Source organism: Catharus ustulatus, chromosome 14 (genome assembly GCF_009819885.2).
Source record: "Catharus ustulatus isolate bCatUst1 chromosome 14, bCatUst1.pri.v2, whole genome shotgun sequence".
Lineage (NCBI taxonomy): Eukaryota > Metazoa > Chordata > Aves > Passeriformes > Turdidae > Catharus > Catharus ustulatus.
This window is the reverse complement of record NC_046234.1, coordinates 19,990,674-20,015,565: the sequence shown is the minus strand read 5'-3', so window position 1 is coordinate 20,015,565 and position 24,892 is coordinate 19,990,674. Positions and strand designations below refer to the sequence as shown.

General features: G+C 50.7%; 1 protein-coding gene across 1 annotated transcript in view; it reads left to right on the top strand.

Annotated features, from left to right (window-relative positions):
- The window catches only part of PCDH19 (protocadherin 19), a 63,627-nt gene extending 39,079 nt beyond the window's left edge, over window positions 1-24,548 (top strand). Inside the window, 2 exon segments of the mRNA XM_033072414.1 lie at window positions 19,975-20,445; window positions 20,448-24,548. Coding sequence (XP_032928305.1) covers window positions 19,975-20,445; window positions 20,448-20,548 — 572 coding nt within the window. The 3' untranslated portion in view covers window positions 20,549-24,548.
- The last annotated feature ends 344 nt before the right edge of the window (window positions 24,549-24,892 follow it).

Below are 24,892 nucleotides of genomic sequence, written 5' to 3'. Positions count from 1 at the left end.
ACGGCAGTTACGACCTTTAGATGCTCAAGTTTTTTCCCCTAAGCACAGAGAACACTCACCAGATGTGAACATTTTGGCAACTTGGAGAGGAAAATTAAAACTTGAATCCATGCCCTGTTGTGTAGGTTTGTAATGGATGAATGATCAGCCCAGAAATTTGGAGAGTTTCTACTGTTTTATTGTACTTTTTAATGAGATTTTGTCAAATGCAGTCATTGCTTACCCATATTTTTACTGGGTGACTGGAGAGCAATTTATTGGAGATATGAAGAAGAGGTATTTCAGATTAGGGAAGTTCAGCTTCTCTTTCTGCTTGGCTTTGTTAACTGTTCCTAAACTCCAGCCCAAGGAGAACCTTTGCAGAGAAGATCTTTGTCTCAGGATTCAGCTGAAGATGGGATTGTTCTAACCCTGCCTCTTCCAAGCCTCTTTTCCAGAGCCCCTACCCAATACTTGGATTTTAAGAGATTTGAAGATATTTTAAGATATTTAAGATATTTTAAGATGTTTTCAGATAAATAAACAGTCCAGGCAAGCTTGCAGCTTCCTTTTGCCTTATAAACAAGTCAAAAAAAAGGCTCACATGGCCTCTTTTCCCTGTGCCAGTAACTTCTGAGGAAACCTTTAACACTTTCCTTCTCACAGCAGTCGAGACTGCAAAGTGGTCAAGGTAATGGCCATCAGATCTAACAGTAGGGAAGGTATATGAATAAAACCAAACCTTCTGCTAACACAGCAAGGCAGCACTTCCCAATCTCCTCCTGCAATCAATCCACATCGTTAATGACTCTGAAAACAGACTGAACTGCTGGGGCTGGCACTGGCAAACTTGCATTACAAACTAACCATCTCTTATTAACCTTTGGTGTTTCCTTCACAACACTAATTAGAGCCGAGTAAAACTACTGTTTGTGAAACTCTTCAGCTAAAATATAATTTTCAGGGAAAATATGGTAAACTCCAGAGCTCCTGTTTGCTTGGCCTTTCTTTTTAATTATGATAGAGGATGAATGTTACTTGTTTAACAGAGGCTTACATGATTAATGCTGCAATGTTACTGTAATTAAAACAGCAAAAAAAGATGTGATTGGGGCCCGTATAATTTACAGACATCTCAGCATTCTGGTGGCAGAGCTGCTCTAAGTGTTGCAAAGAGGAATCATAAAAATTTATTCCAATTAAAATTGCCAGATTGACTAAACAACAGGTGACTTATGTAACTTGAGCGACTTGCACTTGGGGTGAGAAATCATCTGAAATCAGTGAATTATACAAAGCTGCCTATTATTCTGCTAAATGGGAAAGTGTGTACTTGCCATGGCAACCCACATCAATTTTGCAGCCTCTGGAAAATACAGGGCCCTTTATTAAAGGAATAATCAGCGCAGGCAGTGCAGTGACCCCGGCTCTGCAGGGCAAGGGTGAGACCCAGGGGGTTCAGGTGTGAACAGCATCTCCAGAGGGGCTGCCACTAGCTGGGTGCCTCTTGTTTCTCCCTCCAAAACGTGCTGCAATCACATTGCTATGTGTGATAATGATAAATCATCTGGACCTTTGTTAATTAGGCTGGGGAGGCAGGGGCTGGTCGCCCCTGGGTGCAGGGGAGGGAACCCACCCATCTCCAAAATTTGGGGATGTGGGTGAGTGTCTGAGCTGCTCCAGTTCCTGCAGATGTCTGCTGCAGGGAGACACAACCACTGGGGTTTGTATGTAGGTTGTTTTACTAAATGATCTATGTAATAATATATAAGTCAAAACTCTGTAATAATTGGCACCAAACAGCAAAGAGAACTCGCAGCTTTTATCTGTCTTGAGGGAAGTGCTGCCACTCAAAACTCGTGAGTGCTATATTTTATTTCTCTTACAGCATATATGAATGTGAGACTAGATGGTTTTAAATGGGTCACAGAATTATTAAGAAGTTTGGCAGCCTTTCCTCCCAGTGCAGGTACGTGGGGAGCGGGCGGGCAGGGGAGCAGGAGCATGGGCTGTGCCAGGCTCTGCCTGCCTCTGTGCTGCCTTTGCACAGTCATTTCCCCTTCCATCCTGCGTTTAACCCCTGTGTCTGATTGGAAAATAAGTTCTTTAGAGCAGTTCTTTATGTTATTACAGATCTGTGTTAGTCACGATGTGTATAATCACAGTACACATAGTGGTGGCCCCTATTTTTGAGATCTGTAATGGCAGGGATCAGTTTCCCCACTCCCAGCATTAGCTCTCTTAGTGTTTTTATTTTCAGCAGAAACCCTTTTTGTGCCGTTTTTCTTATTGCATTTCACCCTTTTTCAAGTGTGAAGAGCAGCTTGCTTTGTAACTGGCTGCATTGGCTACCAGCACGTTGTGTTTCATTGCCAGCATCCACAGCTGGCTGGAGCTGCTGGCACGTGGGGCAGGTGACAGAGGTGTCACCTCACCTTTGGGCAGTGACACTCACACCTGGGGCAGGGCAGGGAGCTGGGTGAGCCTGCAGGTCTGGGTCTCACAAATAGGGGATATTTGGGTGTGTGGTTGTAGTGAAACCAGAGCTTTATCCCAAAGAAATCCTGGGTTAGCATCAGGAAAAGGAGTATAAATTGAACCACAGGGAAAAAAAAAAAGGAAAAAAGAGATGAAAAGCCCCTCTCTGAATGGAAGCAATAGGAAATGAAAATTGCTGAGATACACTGTCATGTGGGTAGTGGTGCTACCAACCTTGTGCTGCAGTAATTACCTCTGTGCATGCAATTTGTGCTCGGCTACGACTGATTTCCCACATCATCCGGTGCCCAGGCTATATTCAATCAGTCCCAGCTGGAGAAAGCTATCTTGGATCATTTGGTGAGATTTCACCACAGATGCTCCCCTGCACCCTGGGGAAGCGCCGTGGAGCCGCCCTGGCACGCAGGGATGGAGGAGTGGGGACAGTGACAGGGGACAGGGACACGGGCTGCCACGTCCTGTGGGTGCTGAGGACCTGCAGCTGGTGGGGGTGAAAGGCAGGAGCTTCTGGCACTTCCTGGGGGAGAAAGCTTGGCTGTGCTGGGTGCTGGAGAGAGCAGCTTTTGTGGTTGTTCCTGCCCTGTTTCATGTGAAAAATGAAAGAGCGAGGAGCGCCGGTTGGGAATTTTTGTGAGAAGCCAAGGGAGGTGGGTGTCCTCATCTCCTGCAAACCAAAATAGGTCGAGCACTTGATTTCCTCTGACTGCTTTGGGAGATGTGCTTTGGAGATGAGGCAGAGGAGGAGCTGGTGTGAGCTCAGTGCTCGGGTTCGTTCCCAGTCTGCTCCTTCAGATGGCAAAGGCTCCCAAAGCAGGTGAGGAGCCTCGGGCTCTGCCCTGGGGTAAGAACTGTCTCAACCCACCTACCTGAGATCCTGGATTAGGTACAGCTTGGTGAGAAGTTACAAAGGGGCAGCTCTTGTGTGGGAAGGGGAATTTGGCGAGAAACCTGAAGTTAAAACTGTTCATGGTAATTCAGGAGCTGCCGCAGAAGGAGTTTTGTGGGAACAGTAGCTGCATTATTGGAGGGTATAAATACCTCTGAGGAGGGTCAGGCACTCTGAGGTGTGTCCTGGAAGGTTACTGTGTGTGTACTGGACTACTTTGATTTGGTTTTTGCTCTCTGTTTTTATCAATCCATCATCATCGAATGGTTTGGGTTGAAAAGGACCTTAAGGATCATCTCCTTCCAACCCCCTACAAGGCAGGGACACCTTCCACTATCCCATGGCTCTCAGAATCCCATCCAACCTGGCCTTGGACACTTCCAGGAGTGAGGCACCCTCAGCTTCTCTGGGCAGTAAAGAATTAATTCCTACAGTCTTACCCAACCTGTGAGTCTGCAGCTATTCCCCCTTGCCCTTCACTCCACACCCTTGTCAAAAGTCCCTTCCAGCTCTCCTGTGGCCCCTTTATTTGTTGTTTGTGCCACTGCCACTGCTCAGCAGCACATTTGAGAGGGAGTTGTGTGTGCAGGATGTCCCTCTGTGTGTCCTGGGGCAGTGCTGATTCTTTGCAGGGCTCACCCAGTGACTTCCATGTCCTGCATCTGTTCTGACAGGCAGTGCTTCTGCAGCTGCTCTCTGATGAGTTCTGGTCCCTCAGATGCATTGATTTACAGACCTTTCCTATGCAGCACAGCTTTTCTCGATGACAGCCCATGAAGCACATGATAACTCAGCAGCCTAAATTATTCAGGCAAATTGAATGTGTTTGGCTTGTTCCAAACTTTTGTTTCCTTTCAGTGCTGTCAGGAGCACAGGTAGCCCTGATGCTTGTACTGCAACTCATTCAAGTGCCAAGGAGACACAAACAAGTCGAGTATAACCCATGTTTTACCTCGTTTGTCACTTACTTCCACCTTGTCATGTATTTTCTGGGCTCTTCTGTGCCTCATAAAAATGTTTATCTTGCACCTATGGATTGCTCTCCTCTGGTACGCTGCTGGGTTCTGGGAATTCTCTGCATGATGTGGTGGAAAAACCCCCTGTAAAATAAAAAAAAATTCTGTGTCTGTTCCTCCCTTTACTGGAAGTTCATTCACTCATGCAAATATTTTGACCCATTAGTCATGAGTGTAGGATCCAGAAACCTCATCTTAATGAAGACAAGTAATTAAAATTATCAATTTTACCTGCAATTCCCTCACTGCCTGACCTCTGCTTTGTCAGTCTCCCTCCATTGTTGCTGGGTGGGTATGTTAAATTAATTCACTGCAGAAATCCACACAAGCCCTTCTTTGGGCAGCCTCACTTGCAGGGACCACCGAGCTGTGGCAGCAGATGGAGAGGAGAAGCCTTGTCAGTGCAAACATTTCCCCTGGCAGCCTGGACACTGTTCAGGAGCTTCTGGGTGTAGGTGAACAAATTGGCTTTCACCCTGCAAACACGTGTCTGGAGATTCAGGACCTCACTCAAAGCCTTTTGAATCCACCAGGATTCTTTCAGCTGAGCCCACTGGGCTTGAAATAGGGCCCGAGAGAGGTGGCATCCCAGGAGATGTGCTGGAGACACTGGTCAGCTAAGCCTGTGCTCAGGAGTGAGCTGGGGGAAGAGATCCCTGCTGCTGAGCATCTCCCTAATTCAGAGAGCAAGAGAGAGCCTGGGGAGAGGGAGGTTTGCCTTGGAAAATTCCAGCTGCAAATGAGATGCATGATTTTAGGAATTAGAATAATTACCCCCTGGAACAGGTTCCCAAGGGATGTGATATATTCTGTATCACTTAGAGTCTTTAAATCACATTTGCATGTTTTTTGGGAAAGTGTGCCTCGTCACTGAGAGTGAAGGGCTGAGCTTGAGGAGCAGTGTGACAGGGATGGGCTTGAGGAGCACAGTGTGACAGGCTGGGCTTGAGGAGCACAGTGTGACAGGCTGGGCTTGAGGAGCGCAGTGTGACAGGGCTGAGCTTGAGGAGCACAGTGTGACAGGGATGAGCACAGTGTGACAGGGATGGGCTTGAGGAGCACAGTGTGACAGGGATGGGCTTGAGGAGCACAGTGTGACAGGGCTGAGCTTGGGCACAGTGTGACAGGGATGGGCTTGAGGAGCACAGTGTGACAGGCTGAGCTTGAGGAGCAGTGTGACAGGCTGAGCTTGAGGAGCACAGTGTGACAGGGATGGGCTTGAGGAGCACAGTGTGACAGGCTGGGCTTGAGGAGCACAGTGTGACAGGGATGGGTTTGAGGAGCACAGTGTGACAGGGATGGGCTGGAGGAGCACAGTGTGACAGGCTGAGCTTGAGGAGCACAGTGTGACAGGGATGGGATTGAGGAGCACAGTGTGACAGGGCTGAGCACAGTGTGACAGGGCTGAGCTTGAGGAGCACAGTGTGACAGGCTGAGCTTGAGGAGCACAGTGTGACCGGGATGGGCTGGAGGAGCACAGTGTGACAGGCTGGGCTTGAGGAGCACAGTGTGACAGGGCTGAGCACAGTGTGACAGGGATGGGCTGGAGGAGCACAGTGTGACAGGGATGGGCTTGAGGAGCACAGTGTGACAGGCTGAGCTTGAGGAGCACAGTGTGACCGGGATGGGCTGGAGGAGCACAGTGTGACAGGGATGGGTTTGAGGAGCACAGTGTGACAGCCTGGGATTGAGGAGCACAGTGTGACAGGGATGGGCTTGAGGAGCACAGTGTGAAGGGCTGAGCACAGTGTGACAGGGCTGGGCTTGAGGAGCACAGTGTGAAGGGCTGAGCAGCCTGGGCTGTGCAGGGAGCAGGACAGGGATCACCATTGGTTCTGCACATCCCTGGGGCTGTGGGGTTTGGAGAAGAGCTCACGACTGTCCCTTGGCTGGGGCTGTGCAGGAATGTGCAGAACTGAGCAAGTCAGGCTGGGGATGATTCAGGAGCCAACTCCCCCAGCCAAAATCTGCCTTCTCTTTCCAAACACACGCAGTCCCTTCCTCTGAATCAGATGTCCCCAGGCGCTGAGCAATCCTGGCTCTATCAGTGTTTCCAGGACCTTCCCTCCCACCACTCCCTGAGTGATGAGAATATTTTTGAAGATCTCATTTCCTGGCCTTTCCCTTTCATCTCTCAAAACAGCAAGTAAATGAACAGCCCTCTAGTTTTTAGTTACTGCTCTGCACCCAGTGAGCTATCAGAGGCTGTTGACAATGACTTTCCTCTTTTCCATGCTCCTGCCTGCAGGATTTGGGGAGATAATTCATTTGGTCCTGGTGCTTTGTCAACTTTCAGCAGTTGTAATTGCCTAATGATCAGTGCTGATGCTGCTGTTAAGCCTGTTAAAACTTTGTCCTGCTGAACAGCCAGACTGTGCCTGTCTCATCATGTTGTGCCTGCTGTGCTGGCTGGGGCTGCCTTTGATGCTCCCACCCTGGCCCCGTGTTTGGCTGCTGCTCCCACCCCCCTGAGGGGATGGAGGGATGCAGCAGGGTGCTACCCACGCTGAGGAACTGCACCTGGAGTTACAAATAGCTGAAGAATAATCCCACAGAGAGCCAGATGCATTCCAGGATGAATCCCCTCTGGCTGTGGCAGCCCCGAGGAGCCTGGAGCTGGTTGGTGAAGGTGCTCTGGTGTCTGTGCCCTGCTGGGGTGGGTGAGAGCAGCTCTGGAGGAGGCTGTCACTGGTAGGGCACAGCTCTTTACCAACCTACTACCCTTTCTGCTTTTCCATCTCTCTCGTGCCTGTTCCACCCTGGTTATAATTTTCTGAGGGCTCTAATTGGCCTCATTTCACGCTATCTCCTCTTTTGCTGCCCATCCGAGGTGCCCAACTGGCTGGTGCCATCTCTCAGAGCCCCTGTCGCTCATCCTCGCCTCTTCCAAGCTGGTTTTTAGTGGCACACACTGAACATCAGTGCATTGCCATCCCTTTTCCAAGAACAGTCTCCATCCACTCTTCTCTCGTCCCCCAGTGCCTCATCCAATTTAATTAATTATACTTAGTATATTACGCATCCTGTCAAAGTTTTTCCTTCCCGAGGTTTAATGGTTTTTTAATTCTAATGCAGGCTGCATGTGGAAGTGTTTCAGCAGTGAGGCGAGCGTGCAGCAGCAGAGAGGCAGCATCACATGAGTGCTGCAGCCAGGGTGGGTCCCTGAGGAGAGGCATTGCTGCAGGACTGTGCTGCCTGCATCCTCTGCATCCTCCTCCTCAGGGTGATTACAGCCTGGCTTTGGGGTGAGCCCACTCCTCCTGGTGCATCCCTGGCTACTGGAGTGATTCCAGCCTGGCTTTGGGGTGAGCCCACTCCTCATGGTGAATCCCTGGCTGCTGGGGTGATGCCAGCCTGGCTTTGGGGTGAGCCCACTCCTGGTGGTGCATCCCTGGCTGCTGGGGTGATTCCAACCTGGCTTTGGGGTGAGCCCACTCCTGGTGGTGCATCCCTGGCTGCTGGGGTGATTCCAGCCTGGCTTTGGGGTGAGCCCACTCCTGGTGGTGCATCCCTGGCTGCTGGGGTGATTCCAGCCTGGCTTTGGGGTGAGCCCACTCCTCGTGGTGCATCTCTGGCTGCTGGGGTGATTCCAGCCTGGCTTTGGGGTGAGCCCACTCCTCATGGTGCATCCTTGGCTGCTGGGGTGATTCCAGCCTGGCTTTGGGGTGAGCCCACTCCTCATGATGCATCCCTGGCTGCTGGGGTGATTCCAGCCTGGGGTTGGGGTGAGCCCACTCCTCATGGTGCATCCCTGGCTGCTGGGGTGATTCCAGCCTGGCTTTGGGGTGAGCCCACTCCTGGTGGTGCATCCCTGGCTGCTGGGGTGATTCCAGCCTGGCTTTGGGGTGAACCCACTCCTCATGGTGCATCCCTGGCTGCTGGGGTGATTCCAGCCTGGCTTTGGGGTGAACCCACTCCTCATGGTGCATCCCTGGCTGGTGGCTCAGCCCCATCCTCTCTGTGGCTGCAGCCCCGTGCTGAGCTCCAGGGTAGTGAACTTTTCTCTTGTGCTAGCTCTGTCTGAAAGCACCAATTCCATCAGTTATTCCAGCCCTGCTGTGTCCCTCTGAGCAAGGGGGTGTTGAGGATGTGGTGGGGACTAGACTAACCAGGTACCTCTGGCTCTTTGTTTCCCAGTGACACTTAAAAGGTTTGGTCAGGAAAGTGGTTCAGGAGGAATGGCTTTGTGGGGTCTTACACTGACTAGCTTTGGGTATTTCCAGATAAAACCTGCTCAGACTAAGAGGGTTGTGGGTTGGTGGTTGTTTTTTTTCCTGCCTGTCAGTGTTGCAAAGTGCTTAGGTTTTGAAAATCCAGCTGGGCTCTGTCTGTCTGTAACACCATCACTGGGAGAAAGGATGCTGTGGTGCAATTTAGCTGACAGCCCTGTGAACTGGGGCCAGGAGCCAACACAATCCAGCCTGACCTCGGGGCAGTGCTGCAGGAATGTGCCTCGGGAAGGCAGAAATCCTGGGAGGCTGTGCTGGCAGCAGCTGGGGCAGAGCTGGAGCAGCCCATCCTGGGCAGCAGGGACTGCACCTCTGTGCTGAGCCACAGCAGGGGCTGTGTGGGACCGTCCCAGGGAGGTGTGCAGCCCCAGGCAGGACTCAGGGGCACTGCCCAGGTGCCCAAGGCTTGGCTGGGAGGGCTGGGGCTGTGGAGCTGCTGCAGTGCTTGTGCAAGTCAGGAAAATACAGTTATTTTCCATTCCTGTTGTTCAGTGATCTCTCTGTGGCTCTGCAACAACTCCAGACATATTCCAGGCTCGTTCTCCCTCTCACCCCCATGGTTGTGGGGCCAGCAGGGGATGGGGTGGGACAGGAGGGGACCCCAACTGGATTGCTGCAATCGAGCTTGTCCATGACTCATAGGTAAAGTCATTTCCCCAAGCTTGTAATGAGGTTTTACATTTAACTATTGACCTTACAGTAGTTTTACATGCATGTTTGTCTGCCCTCTGCATTAATGAAGGTAAACTTAATTGCCAGAATTAAGTTTTGTCCTATTAAATGGATCAGATTCTCAGACTCTGGCAATTCTATCATCTCTGTGTTGGTCCTGGGGCCAGTGTAACCCACAGCTGGCATTTCCCTGGCACTGCCATTCTCCCTTGCTGGAGCTCTGTAGAGAGAACAGGAGAGTCCCTGTGAGTCCTGGTGCTGGCTCAGGCACTCTTGGGTGCTGGACAGTGTAGAGCAGCTTTTGTCCCTGTGGGATTTCTGATGCACCCACCCCCATGGCAAACATCTCATCGTGGTGCATCCCTGTACTTCAGTGAAGATCCACCAGCACAGAAAAACCCCCGTGGTCATCTGAGAAAGACTTAAAGCAGAGCACCAGGGAGGGGATAATGCTGAGCTCCAGGGTGGAGGCATGAGAGGTCAATGTCATGATGAGAGATGGCCAGCAACCAATATCTCGGTTTTTTGAGAAAAGGCGTAAAATTCCCCAGCTCTCTCTTGATGCTGGGGAACGCCCCATCGTGCTGGGAAGCCTTCCAGCTCCCTCCACTCCTCAGAGCTGCACACTTTTAGGAAGTACAAAGAGCTTCTCATAATGTTTTGCCTTGTGGGTACGTCTATGATTAATTCCGTGCAAGCATTACTGGTGCAATAACAATACTGAAGGTCCTAAAACTGAAAAAGGAAACACATTTGGCTCGTACTTCATACACAATCACTTACACTTAAGCTATTGATAGTTGATTGGGATCTGTAGACTGCTGGGCTGGTGCCACTGGGTTTCTGAGCGCGTTCAATGGCTGGAACAGACAGCGAGGCTGTAGGTTTTGGCAAGCTGGAGGTCTCATTAGTCAGGCTGACTGTATCTGACACGAGAGATTCCCATCCACCAAGATGAAGCTCACTTCCCTAGGCTTTGGCTGACGTCCCAACAATATTTACATGAAGGACAACAGAGGATCAGTGTTAGATTAAGGCTGTGAGTTTCCAGTAGGCAGACAGTTAAATATTCTATTGAAATACTCTTTTGATTATTTAGATAATAATGAAGTTTATGCATGTCCTTGAGAAATCTGGGGAAAGGCGGTTGTTTTATGCTAAGCATGCAAAGATGTGTTTAATCTTGATAATAGGAGTAAATTATGTATCAGCGTTTATAACCTCAGCTCCTTTATTTCTCACTTGTTGTGTGGAGCCACCAGAAAGCTCGCAGGGAAGGGGGAGCAGTGCTGGGAGGGGGGCAGGAGGAGGGGCAGGCAGCCTCCCCATGGCACCCTGGCCTTCCCATCCCTGTGGGAACAGCGTCAGGGTGGGCTGTTCTGGTTTTTCCTGGCCAGGGGAGGTGATGGTTGAAGTAAGACATTAACCACGAGCCCCCCAAGGCGAGGACAGGGATGTGCTCTGGGAGTGTGCCCAGTACAGACATGCAGGAACTGCTTCTTATCTCCCCCAACTGTAATTTCTGCTTTGTTGGTTTTTTATCAGAATCGTTGAGTTGCCGTTTTCTGACCGATGCCTGGTTTTGAATAGGACAGAGTAATAATTTGATTTATTGCTGCTGTTGGAATGTGTCTGCCTGGCTGGTGCTGCCTTACCCTGACAGAATATGTGAATTTGCTTCGTCTATGACAATAGCAGAGAACAGTAACCTTTGGATTAATTTGTTTTAGCGACTAAAGCCCCATTAAATGGAAGGCAGCTGGTGTCAGAGGCATAAACGGAGACAAAGTTTTGCTCCCAATTGTGGGAAATGTGTTTAAACAGACTAGAAATGCTTCCATCTCTGCAGGGTATAATATACTCAAATGGTTACATTAACATGAAAAAAGTATAAGGAAGAGTGTATTTAGGACAATCCCTCTGTATCCAGTGCTAATGAAATTGAATTCCAGTAATGAAGTCAGGGCTTGTATTCTGCATTAATGGGAGTGGTGCCCATGAGTTGTGAGCAGTAATGGAGCAGGATGGAAGAGCTCCATGAGAGCCCAGAGTGCTCCCCTCTCCCAGGGCTGGATCCCACATCCCAGAGCAGTTAGGATGCTAATGAGCCCTGGGTGCAGGCAGGAGCAGTGCACTTCCAGAGGTGAAATCCCCGCTGCTCAGGGGCCAGCACGAGCTCCACAGACCACTTAAGGACAGGATTAATTGGAGTTTAAATGGTGTGTTCCGCCGGCCTTCTGAAAGGGAATTAATTCTGCCTGTGAATGAGGTGGGGATTGGCCTTCGGTCCCGGATAAAGGGGAGCAGCCAGCATTAAATTGCATTCCAGCCCATAATACCTTCTGGGTCTGACTGCAATGCATGGCATACCCACACTCCAGCTCCTCCTGCTTCTGGTACTCACCTCCTTCCCACAGCCTGCTTCTCATGCCCAGGGCATCAGAGAGAATCCATCAGGTCTGTCCGTGCCCTGGGCTGGCAGCTGGCCAGGCATCTGTGTCTGTCTGTCCCTCCTTCCTCGTTCAGGAAACACGGACACTTCTGCAGAAGAGAGGGAGTTTTTTATTAATGGCAATGCAGAGCAGGGGAGAGGTGAACAGACCAGCTCTTGGCCGGTGTAAATCACTGGGAGTCCTCTCTGACCATTCCAGAAGCACTGCCCATGAGCTGCATGCAACCATGGGTCCTTACCAGCAATTGCCCAATAAATTAATCTAAATAACAGCCCTCATTTCATTAAAATAATTCCAGTGCTTTGTCCAAGCACTGTTGACCTTCTGTGTTGGGACAGACAATCCAGGATTAAAAATACAGCATTTTTAGCTTGCATAAATCCCAAATAATGGTGAGAGAGAGGAAAAGAAAGGCTTCTTGTTGCAGGAAAGAGCATTTGTCACTGTCCCTGGTTATTAGTATCCTCTGAGCATTGTGCAGGGGAAACCACGCCAGGATTACATTGCTGCATTGACTGGAGATTTCTTATTAGGAAAGGCGAGGAAGGCTCTGTAAAGCCCATAGGTCAGAAATGTAATACACTATCCCCCACCTCTTGTTTCCTGATATTATGCTATTAGAGGAGATAAGGGAGAGGTGCAGAGTCTTAATTTACAAGCGAATGATGAGCCATGGCTGGGACTGTTTGTATTTTGCTGGAGCTTATTATTTTATCTGGAGTGCAGTGTGGTGGATCCCTGCCCCTGAGCTGGGAACAGCCACTCCAGCTGGGGCTGCACTGGTGTGCTGGGGGTGCTGGGTGCTGCACAGGGGCTGGGGGACGAGCCTTGCACCTTGTGCATACACTCCTGAGAAAATGAAGGTGCTGGAGTTGAAAAGAAACCCCCAAGTAGCTGGAAGAGGAGTGTTAAATAATGCAGTTGTGCATTGTCCATGAAAGATGGCTAACCATGAGTAAACATCCACAGCAGTGTTTGATCCCTTCGTGTTTACTATTTATTCATATTTATTATTCATAAATTCTGTCACAAATGTTGGACCCGCACCCCAGTGAGACATTTGCATTTTATTTTAAGTTTGATCCCCCCCCGCCCCTCAGTTTCACGAACTGAGATTTAATGATTTGCTTTTCCACATTGCTCCCGTGCTGGCTCTCCCTGGTTTTCCTCTTCTTGTTTCAGGAAGAGATTTCTAACATGGAAAAGTGATATTTGAATAGATTCCCCTAAGGCAATCAATTTACTTCTAATTTGTCTGGAACTAAGCTTTTCTTTGTTGCAATGAGAAAGGATTGAAACTGCTGTAAAATTTATTAGCTTCCAGGAAGATTTTGAAATGAATTTTTTAATGATCGTGCTGTTTGCTGTACCCAGGAGCAGTGTCATCATGATTACAGTATAATCATTTGGTTGCTGAAGAAACACCGAAATGTGGAGCTGGAGCCAGGCTCCTGCACCAGGGGACCTGTGGCAGTGCTCAGGTGTGGGCACTGACCAGGTGTGGGCACTGCCCAGGTACAGACAGTGCCCAGGTACAGACACTGCCCAGGTACAGACACTGCCCAGGTACAGGCACTGCCCAGGTACAGACACTGCTCAGGTACAGACACTGCCCAGGTACAGGCACTGCCCAGGTGTGAGCACTGCTCAGGTACAGGCACTGCCCAGGTACAGACACTGCTCAGGTACAGACACTGCCCAGGTACAGACACTGCCCAGGTACAGGCACTGCCCAGGTACAGACACTGCCCAGGTACAGACACTGCCCAGGTGTGGGCACTGCCCAGGTACAGACACTGCCCAGGTACAGACACTGCCCAGGTGTGGGCACTGCCCAGGTACAGGCACTGCTCAGGTACAGACACTGCCCAGGTGTGGGCACTGCCCAGGTACAGACACTGCCCAGGTACAGACAGTGCCCAGGTACAGACACTGCCCAGGTACAGACACTGCCCAGGTACAGGCACTGCCCAGGTACAGACACTGCTCAGGTACAGACACTGCCCAGGTACAGGCACTGCCCAGGTGTGAGCACTGCCCAGGTAAAGACACTGCTCAGGTACAGACACTGCTCAGGTACAGACACTGCCCAGGTACAGACATTGCCCAGGTACAGACACTGCCCAGGTACAGACACTGCCCAGGTACAGACACTGCTCAGGTACAGACACTGCTCAGGTACAGGCACTGCCCAGGTACAGGCACTGCCCAGGTACAGACACTGCTCAGGTACAGACACTGCCAGGTGTGGGCACTGCTCAGGTACAGGCACTGCTCAGGTACAGACACTGCCCAGGTACAGACACTGCCCAGGTGTGAGCACTGCCCAGGTACAGACACTGCTCAGGTACAGGCACTGCTCAGGTACAGACACTGCCCAGGTACAGGCACTGCCCAGGTACAGACACTGCCCAGGTACAGACACTGCCCAGGTACAGGCACTGCTCAGGTGTGAGCACTGCCCAGGTACAGACACTGCTCAGGTACAGGACACTGCCCAGGTACAGACACTGCTCAGGTACAGGCACTGCTCAGGTACAGACACTGCTCAGGTACAGGCACTGCCCAGGTACAGGCACTGCCCAGGTACAGACACTGCTCTGGTACAGGCACTGCCCAGGTACAGGCACTGCCCAGGTACAGGCACTGCCCAGGTACAGACACTGCTCAGGTACAGACACTGCTCTGGTACAGACACTGCTCAGGTACAGACACTGCTCAGGTACAGGCACTGCTCAGGTGTGAGCACTGCTCAGGTACAGACACTGCTCAGGTACAGGCACTGCCCAGGTGTGAGCACTGCTCAGGTACAGGCACTGCCCAGGTACAGGCACTGCCCCAGGTACAGACACTGCTCAGGTACAGGCACTGCCCAGGTACAGACACTGCTCAGGTACAGACACTGCCCAGGTACAGGCACTGCCCAGGTACAGACACTGACCAGGTACAGACACTGCTCAGGTACAGACACTGCTCAGGTACAGGCACTGCTCAGGTACAGACACTGCTCAGGTACAGACACTGCCCAGGTACAGGCACTGCCCAGGTACAGACACTGCTCAGGTACAGGCACTGCTCAGGTGTGGGCACTGCTCAGGTACAGACACTGCCCAGGTACAGACACTGCTCAGGTACAGACACTGCTCAGGTACAGGCACTGCCCAGGTACAGGCACTGCTTAGGTACAGACACTGCTCAGGTACAGGCACTGCCCAGGTACAGGCACTGCCCAGGTACAGACACTGCCCAGGTACAGGCACTGCCTCAGGTACAGACACTGCTCAGGTACAGACACTGCTCAGGTACAGACCACTGCTCAGGTACAGGCACTGCTCAGGTACAGACACTGCCCAGGTACAAGACACTGCCCAGGTACAGGCACTGCTCAGGTACAGACACTGCTCAGGTACAGGCACTGCTCAGGTACAGACACTGCTCAGGTACAGACACTGCCCAGGTGTGAGCACTGCTCAGGTACAGACACTGCCCAGGTACAGACACTGCTCAGGTACAGACACTGCCCAGGTACAGGCACTGCTCAGGTACAGACACTGCCCAGGTACAAACCCTACCAGGTGTGGGCTCTGCTTGTTCACCTGCCCTGTGCAGGTCCCTGCACTCTGGGATTCTCCAGTCTCTCTTTTTCTCCCCTTAATTTTTGTTTTCCAGCCGCTCCTCCTCTCCTGTTCCTTGCCCCCATGTAATGGCACAGATGAGCTCTCCTTACTCACCTCAGCCAAGCTGCTGTGACACGGATTGGATTGAGCCGAGCGCCCTGTTTGGAAATGGAAACTCCAGGGACTATTGTCATGGCCCAAATTGCACCTTAGATTGTGTAACAGCACATGTCATCTGGCCATTTATCAGCAATATTACATTCCCAGGCGCTTGCACCTTGCTACGATTTAAACTTTGTCTCTTTGGCCAGCGCTGCAGTTCCACTGGAGATAATTCAATTGCTCTGAGAGCCCCTGGCACACCCTCTCTGTGCTGCTGCAGGTGTGGGTGCTGGACTGGGGGATTTGTACACCAGGGACCTTCCCCAGTCCCGCTGGCAGGAGGGAAGAGCCCGTGCTGGAGGCTCCTGCTGCAGTGCCCACCGTGTGTCCTCCTCCTGGGCTCTGCCTTTGGGCATTGTGCTGCTTTCAGTTCGTAACTGGGCAGAAACACCAATTTAGAGAAGTGGTTTTGGTTCACCAACTTGAAGTTTTCCTGCTGTGAGATAGGATTAGGAGGAAGACGAAACAGGCTCAACTTTGCTCGCCTTTGTCAGGTACAAGGGAGACTGCCCTGGTCTGGGCAGGTAAAATGTCAGGAAACCTTTAAAAACCACCCCAGGCATCCATCCTGCGTCCCTGCTCTTCTCACCAAGAGCTTGCACGGTGGGATTGGGAAGTGCTGAGGGTCGTGGCTGGGTGGGGATTTTCCTCTCTCCCACCAGGTCTTCTGCAGCTGCTGCCTGGCTGAGACCCTTTGTGCTGGTCTTCTGAGTTGCAGGTTTGGAAACCTGAGCTCTGATTTGGAAATCTGGAGCTTAACTTGGATTTTGCTTTACTTGTTGAGGAACGTATTTATTCCAGAGGTGGTTGTGGGTTTTATGTTATTTCATATTTGCTATACAAGAGCTTGTGTTTAGTAATGACATATTTTTTCCTGCCAAGTCTGACTTCAGGATAACTGCTCACCTCTTGATGAAAAGGCTTCTGCCAGGATGTTTTGTACCTGGACAATGTTTTAAAAGTGACCCTGCCCTAAACAAGGTTCTGGGTTTGTGCTGGGTGAGGGCACAAAGTCTGACTGAGTCTGGCTGAAATTTGGATGTTGCTGCAGTGAGACCTGCACACCTCTGCTACAGCAGCTCCCATGTAGGGCACTTGCCCTCGAGTGAGCTGCTCAGCATCTCTGGGCCACCTGAGTGCCACTTGAGTGTCCCCATGGGTGTCCCCACAGCCTGACTGGGAACAGAACTATCCCCTTGGTGTGTGCAGGGTCCTCAGCTCCAGAGAAAGCACAGCCCAGGTCACACCCTGGGCCATGGTGTTCCCCATCCCAGTCTGTGATGTTCTCAATCCCCAGGCCATAGTGTTCCCCCATCCCAGTCTGTGATGTTCTCAATCCCCAGGCCATGGTGTTCCCCATCCCAGGGTGTGCTGTTCTCAATCCCTGGTGGTCTCCATCCCTGTTTTGGCTGCCAGGCTCTCACCATCTCATGTGTATGTGGTGATTATTACCTGGACTTTGCTCTGTGCATCAAGAACATTTTGTCAGTGCAGGCAGTATACACTTGTATTGACTAGGGCAGGTTAGGGCTGTAAAAGGAATTTCCTGTTGTCCTATTTCTGATTGTTAAAGTAGCAAAGAACAAGACAGAAGAGTGCAGTAATGGGAATGTGAGTGTGAAATGGCCATCCTGGGGTGCCATCGAGGCTGGGTGAGTCAGACTGAAGCTGCAAAGGGCAGTGCCAGCAGCGTGCCCAGCAGCTCCCCTGCCCAGCAGCTCCCTGCCCAGCAGCTCCCTGCCTTGCCTCTGCTTGGGGCAGGGAAGGATGCAGGGATCAGCCCTGGGGGCACCCACTGCAGGAGCTCAGACCCTACTGTGCCTGCCTTTGGATCTGGGATAGCAGGGAATAGTGCTTCTGTGTATTGCTTGAGGCATAAAAATAGCGTTTTATATCAACCACAGGGCTGAGAGGGTGATGGGTGGGTGGGAGCTGCAGATCCCCGTTCTGCTGTGGAGAAGAGGCTGCTGCAGGGGCTCTGTGCTGGTCCTTGTGTCTGCTGCCAGGTCAGGGCTGCTCTGGGCAGCCTGGACACATGTTGTCCCCAAGAGCAGGATGGGCTCTGGCTGCAGGGCATGGTCTGAAGCTGAGCACAGAAGCAGAGTGACAGGAATGTGCCATGGAACTGCCTGTTGTCTCAGGCCTGTGGATGGTGGTGACTTGTGTCCTCTCTCTGTCAGCCTCTTTGAGACTTTTAACATTCCCTTCCTAAAGCACAAGATTGAAACAGTGCAATTTAGTGTGATGCTCTCCAGCTCCTTTCCTACCTGCATTTCAGCTGCTGCAGGTTCTGGACAATCCTGATGTCCAAGGCTGATCATCTCCCTGGCCAGTGCTCTTTAATGAACTGCTCTTAAAGCACAGGTGCCTTCTAGGCTTTGAGGAATATCTCCTTGCAGTAATCATGGAAACCCTCCAATTGTTTTTAGCTGTAAAATGTACCAGTTTGCAATAAATGGGTCAAGACAAGACGAACGTGCCTGTGCTCCCTCTGGGTGAGGTTTGCCTTGGCCGTGGCAGTCCCGTGGATTTGGGGCTGAGCTCTGCTGCTGGGTTGTACTGCTGCTGCCCTGTGCCTTCCTGTGCTGGACCAGCCAGCCCAGCACACTCCCAGACCCAGCCTTTCATGTTTGTGGAGAGACTGAAGCGATGTGTGCTCCAGCAACACGCCCAAGGTCACACAGCACAATAAATCAGTGTCTCGTCGGGGATGAGAAGCCAAGATATTTCTGTAGCCCCTCCAGCCATCACCAAGTCCTCTGCTATCAGCCAGACTACACAACTTTGTATGCCTGTAGCACCCTTTTGAAGTTAAGCTGTGGATAAATAGGGAGACAGCAACGTTTTCTGGGCAATTTTTCTTTTTTTTCCCTTTCTATTTTGCTCAAGTACTTGAAATTAACAGAATCAAAGTATAAGATCATGGGCTTTTAGAGCTCAGTGCTGGTTGTTCTGTGTGGAGGGCTCAGGGCATCCTCCTCTCAAGCTGCTGTAAAGGCAGCTGCCAAAACCCAGACCTCCTCCCCTCCACCCAGCCCTGTGCTCCACATCACTGGGTTGCTGCTCTGATGTAGAGAAAAAGCTGATGTTTTACCCATATATTTTTCAATTAATTGGCTTCTTCTTTTTTTTTTTTTTAAACCCCTTTCTTGGTGCATTTTTTTCTTTTTTTTCCCTTTTTTTTTGAGGTCTGCCTTTTACTCGTTTATTCTCTGTAAGTGTTAAGCTGCTCATATTTTGGTGCATTGTGTTATGTGCTGAGAATTTTTATCAGCCGCCCTAGTGCTCGCATGTGGTGGAAATACCAATGTGTCTGAGGAGCGGAGGTTATGCACACAGATGTACAGAGCAGCAGAATGAATGGTTTGCAGAGGGCTGGGAAGGAAACCCAGGCTGAGTCTGCACCTTGGATCCATCAAAGCCGGCGTGGGCTCGTGTGCCCGATGGCATCAGAGCTCCAGTGCTGCTCCCAGCGTGTGCAGGTCGTGGCAGGACGGAGCCACGTCTTTGTGTGGGGAAAGGCTGTGCTTTGTGAGGGCCAGCTGCAATTGCAAGCCCTTATCAAATGAAGGAAAAGACTGAAAAGCAGCCAGGATGCTGCGGTGTTCGGCAGGAGCCACGGTCGGGTGCTCAGCAAAGGCTGGGCACGGTGAAACTGCTGAATTTGATTTCCAGCTTCGCACTTGGCTGAGCCTGGCTGCTTCCCCGAGCCCTGGTTTGTGTGTCTGTGATGTGGGGGTGAGGCTGTGCAGTCCCCTGGCAGTGACTGGCAGTGCAGGAATGCAGGCAGGCCCCCAGAACAAGGTTTGCACTCGCCTGGGAGCCCTTGGAGCTCGTCATGGAGGGTCCTTGGAAAGGGTTAAACCACCAGTCCATATTTCAGCACTGTAAAGTGGTGTTGGGAGGACAGCCCCAAGTCCAGGAAGGAATCTTTATTGCTCCTGTATGAATAAAGCCCCAGCACTGGAAATGACACATTTAATCTTCAGTGGAGTGGACAATCTTGGAGATTTATAAAGCCTCTGTTGTGTGAGAGGTCAGTGGGGATTAAGCAACAAGTTAAAACACATATACAGCAGAACCACAAAGAACCTTCCCTCCTCCCCCTTTTCTTTCCTCCCTCTGTTCCTTACCCCTCTCTGCAAAAAGTCAAGCTTAAATGTCACGTCAAACCAAGCTTAAAACATGGTGGCTTTTAACAGTGGTCACTAAACCCAGGAACTACTGGCTCCGAGGGCTTGGCACACGGGCAGCCGTGTTGTGATGGATTTGGCTGCCATCACTCCTTCTCCAGGCCACTGTTGTGGTGGTGACAGGTGACACACAACCTGCTGGGAGTGAAACTCCAGCCTGTTTGGGGTGGCTGGTACCTGTTGGAGGTGCATGGTAGGATCCCCTGTGCTCGAGGTGTGTGTGTGTGGGCACTGCCCCGCTGACCGTGTTTGTGTTTGCTCCCCGCAGAGCCCAGCGAGGGGTTCCACTGCCGGGAGGAGTGCCGCATCCTGGGCCACTCGGACAGGTGCTGGATGCCGCGCGGCGCCGTGCCCAGCCGCGCCAAGTCCCCGGAGCACGGCAGGAACGTCATCGCCCTGTCCATCGAGGCCTCGGCGGTGGACGCGGAGCCTTACGCAGACTGCAGCACAAAAAGGACCTTCGCCACCTTCGGCAAGGAGGGCGGCGAGCCCCCGGCCGACGAGCGGCTCGCCAACCCCAAGGCCAAAAGAACGGTGGACTCGGCCGCGTGCAGCCCCAAGGTGAGCGGCGCCGTGCGCGAGGCCGGCAACGGCTGCGAGGCCGTCAGCCCCGTCACCTCGCCCCTGCACATCAAGAGCCCCTTGGCCACCAAGCCGGCGCTGCCCTACGGAGCCGGGCACTGCCGGGAGCCCTTTGGGAACAGTGGCCCTTCCCGGCCCAGCGAGGCAGAGCCCCGGGGCCGGACAGCGAGGGCGGCGGGCAGGAGGGCAACCCGCTGCTGCAGGAGCGCCGGGACAAGGACTCGCCCGGTGCCCGCAGACTGAAGGACATCGTCCTCTGAGCATCGTCCTTTGAGCGGCAGCAGACTGAAGGACATCGTCCTCTGAGCGTCGTCGATCATCGACAGCAGGGCGAGGACGAGGGACCGCACGACTCCCAGCGCAGATTGTTTTTATCGCTTACCAATGGTTCACAGATTGCTGTATTTAAAAGCTTTCCCTCAATGTATTGTTTATAAATGAAGCTATCGTTGGTGTGACAATCCCACGTGTCTGACACGGCCACAGCCGGTGTTGTGCGTTTGCCGGGAGGCGGCGGGTGGCGGGGGCAGAGACCAGACCCCCCGGTCCTCAGGAGCGCTCGGTCCCCTCCTCGGAGTTTCTATATTTTTATATCTCCAAACGAAGATAAATTTCCATTCCTGCAGAGAATTGAGTGGCAAATTCCTTATGGGACGTGTTTAGTAACCACCCCGGCGGTTTTGTAGTCTGGACAGAGTAGCGGCTGTTTCTTGTGTGGGACTGTTCAGAGTGACAGTCGGGTGAGCTCTGCTCAGACTCGCCCAGCACGAGGTTGTTTGTGTTTTAAGGTGTTGGTGTTTTGCTATGGACACCCCTGCATTTATGAATCCTTTTGCTGTCACATACTTACCTGTACTATTATTGTATTTGATATTGCAAATTACTGTATGTCTGGTGATGGCAAAAGGCTTTCAGGCTTAAAGAAAAAGGAATAATAAAAAAAAGCAAACCAAGTCACAATCATCTTACTTAAACGTTGGGGAACCTGCAGTTTGCACCCTGGTGGAGCAAGCGCTTCTTCCAGCCCCCACCACTGCCTGCAGCTCCCCTGGCTCCTGCAGGGAAATGACAGGGCACTGTGGGAAGGCATTTTTGGGAAAATCCTGCCTGGATTGCAATTTTCGGATGCACTGTGCTGAACTCTTCCCCTCACCCGTTTCTTTTGCATAATTTCAAGGCAATGCATGGAAAGGTGTTTTTTTTTTTTCCCCAGAATTGGTTATTTTGGTTTTTTTCCAGTTCCCAGATTTAGATATCCCTCGCCTCCAGTCATTTCCAAGTCAAAGAGATGGAATTATTTTAAGAGATCTAAATTACCTTCTCAATTAGACACACACTCTTCCAAGTCAGCGTTTCCTAGCCATGATTATGCCAAGAGTGTGTATGTAGGTATGACATCATGGCATGGATTTGAGGCTGTTCCATTTCTTTCTATCCCTGCATCATAAATAAGTATGGAATGAGCAATAGTGATGTTAATTTAGGGGCAGACAGGTGATATGTAACAACGCTACTAATTCAATTAATGTGCCTTCTTAATGGAGAAAAAATTAAAGCAATTCTTTATTTTTTCTCATAATTAAGGACTTTTTTGTGTGGGTACAAATCTACTCATATAAAATTGATTTGAAAATTGAGCTACTTTAATAGCCATTTTGTAGAAGGGAGAGAGGGAAGGGATTCCACAGCTCTGCTCTCTTGCAGTGATGATTCCTCAGTGAGGTATGAGTAAGGTAGGAGGATTTCAGTTAGTGTATTATTCTTCTTATTATTATTGCTATTATTATTAACCCTTCACTGAACGGATTTTTCCTACCCTCAATAATGTTTCCTAGAAGTTAAAATTGATTATGGAAGGAAAAATGTATAGCTCTTGCCAATGTTTGCTGTACCAGCAAGTTGAAATTAGTGGTTTCTAGAGAAAGAGTCTTTCTAGGTCTACATATCATGATAAAGTATTTGTTACTTGATTTATTTAAATGAAAACAACAAGAAAACAAGTTCCAGTTGTCATTATCCTCAATATCAAATTAAACTCCAGCCATTTATTTCTTCAGGGCAGATTGATCTTGCCTGAAGCCACAGCTGGTCCAAGATGGGTCCAGAGTCAGCCTGTTCCCTCTGCCACTTGCTAGGGCCAGGAATTGGGAAAGAATCAACAAAAAACCAGTTGTGTAATGAAATTTGTGATGCTTCCCTCACTGGTGTGATGACTACCTCATTCAGCTCCCATCCCACGCGTTAACATCGTGTCCTGCATCCCTCCAGAGAGCAAACTGGGGGTTTCCTCCCCTTTCTGGATTCTGAGCCCATTTTTCAGGGAGATGTTGTTTCTGTTCCCACTGTGTTTCCTGCCTGTGTACTGTTACTGCTGTCATTGATTTCTGGGTTTTTTTGCCCAAATGTGTGTTTTATTATAACACAAGCAAAGAGGAGAGGGGCTGGCTGGGGGCTGCTGGAGTAACTGGGTGTTCTGTAACTGTTAAGCTGAGTTTTCTGGTGTTGCCTGGTTTTGTCAGCTCTGGGTGGGTTTTTTGGGGGGAATCTCCTGGGTGTTTGCTGAGAGACAGAGCCTGCAGTGCCCCATGCAACGACTCCATGTGGCCCCACCATCCTGCAGAGGGGACCCAGCTTCCCCATGGCCCGTGGAGTGGGAGTGTGGGTGCCCCATCATCATCACATCAATCATCATCAATCATCATCATCATCATCATCACCATCATCATCACCACCCCCAGCTGCCTGGAAAAGCACCAGCCCTTAATTCCTGCCCCCTGCCTGCAGAGCTGCCACCACCAGCCTTGTGCTTTGGATGTAAAATAGATGCTAACTGAAAAGGAAGAGAGGGAAAAAAAAAAAAAAAAAAGAAAAATAGAAACATTTCTCTAATTTACCCAGAGGAAACGTTCCTTGCCACTCTGAATAAAAGCACAGCCGAGAAAGGATGTGAAATAATTCTGTATTAAAAGGGGGCATTAAAGAGGTCAGTAAACCCTTATGCCTCCAAGAAAATCATTTAAACACCAGTTTTCTGGGCTGACCCAGGCTGCAGTGGGGGATGTGAGCGAGGGGCCCTTCCCTGCCACAGCCTTGCTGCACGGGGCCAAGGGGAGACCAGCCCTGGTTTTGCTGCCTTGGCCCTCTCCAGAATATTTTGGTACTCCTGTCACTGTCCCTCTGTGTCACTCGAGATGAGTTCAGGCTCCTGGGCAAATCACAGTCTCTTGTTTTTGTTTTTTTTTTTTCCTACTTGCATCAAAAACTGCCCCATGCAAAAATGTTCCGAGCTGCAGGGCGGGCAGGAAGGCCTTTTGGACGGGTTCCAGATGTGATTATTGTGCTCTTTAATAACTTGAACCTGTCCTCAGATTTGGTTTAGGAAGAATCGCTGGGATCTGTTGGTTTCCTTCAGGCTGTGCTCCCTGTTTGTCCAGGAGAGCAGCCAGCACCGACGATTGTCCCCGAGCATGACGAGGACCCCATCGGGAGCAGCTCTGGGGCTGGGGCCGGGGGCTGAGCTCTCCCTGCTGCCACTGGGAGCCTTTCCCACCCCTCCACCCTCCAGGGCTGGGCAGCAGGGATGGTGGAGAGCTGGGGGGCATGAGGGATGGCTGGAAAAGTCCCCCCCAAACACTGTCTGCTGAGGTTGTTGCCGTTCCCTGTTTGTTGTGAGCTGGAGGTGGCCTGTGGATCACACTTTGTGCAAAAGTGAATTCCTTTCTTTTCTTTTTTTTTTTAAATTGTTATTTTTCCAAATAGGAAACGAGTTGCTTTTTGTGAAGAACACACTGTCTGATGAATATGTCGAAATTATTCTTGGGGGGGTGGTGGGTGGGGGGGGGCGGGAAAGAGAGAATAAAAACAAAAAAATTCTAATTTTGAATGGAAACACATTTGTCTGTCAGTGGGGAAAACGGATGGTCTTGTTGCTCCAGCTGCTGTTGCAGCTCTGGGTGATCTCTGAGCCAACCTGAGAGCTGCGGGGAGCCCCCCGCTGCCAGCCCCTGCTGAGCCTGAGCCCAGCTCCACCAGCCTCAGCTGATGTTCAGCTGATGTGAGCTGGGGAGGAGGCTCCAGACACCCCCCAAAGCGGCTCGAGCTGGGGAGGAGGCTCAGACACCCCCAAGGCGGCTCTCAGCAGGGACCCACGCGGTTTCCTCTCGTCATGGTGTCTCCGTTGCCGAGTATATGAAGAATAAATTGTTGTATATGCTGATATGTATGTTATGTACATTTTCACAGTGATTGAATCATTGTAAACAACAAAATGGAAAAAGGAAAAAAAAAAAAAAGAATCACCATTCTGTCTATTTATGAAGATGATAAAGCAGCTTTATTAAATTATTATGATTCTGTTTCCAAATGGTGTACCTGCCACATTGGGATTTTTTCATCTGATGAGAACTTTGTTTTCCACCTAATGTGATTTTCTTTTCTCTGCTTTGAGCATCTAATGCATTTTAGTATTAAAGCAATTATGAATAAAATGGAAAGTAAGTGTTTTGGTTAAATGTGCCTCAGTGGGTTTGCTTTGGTGGCTCAGGTGCAGAAGCCAGCGCACGGCTGGGTGCCACCCCAGCCCTGTCCCTGTCCCATGGCTGCTC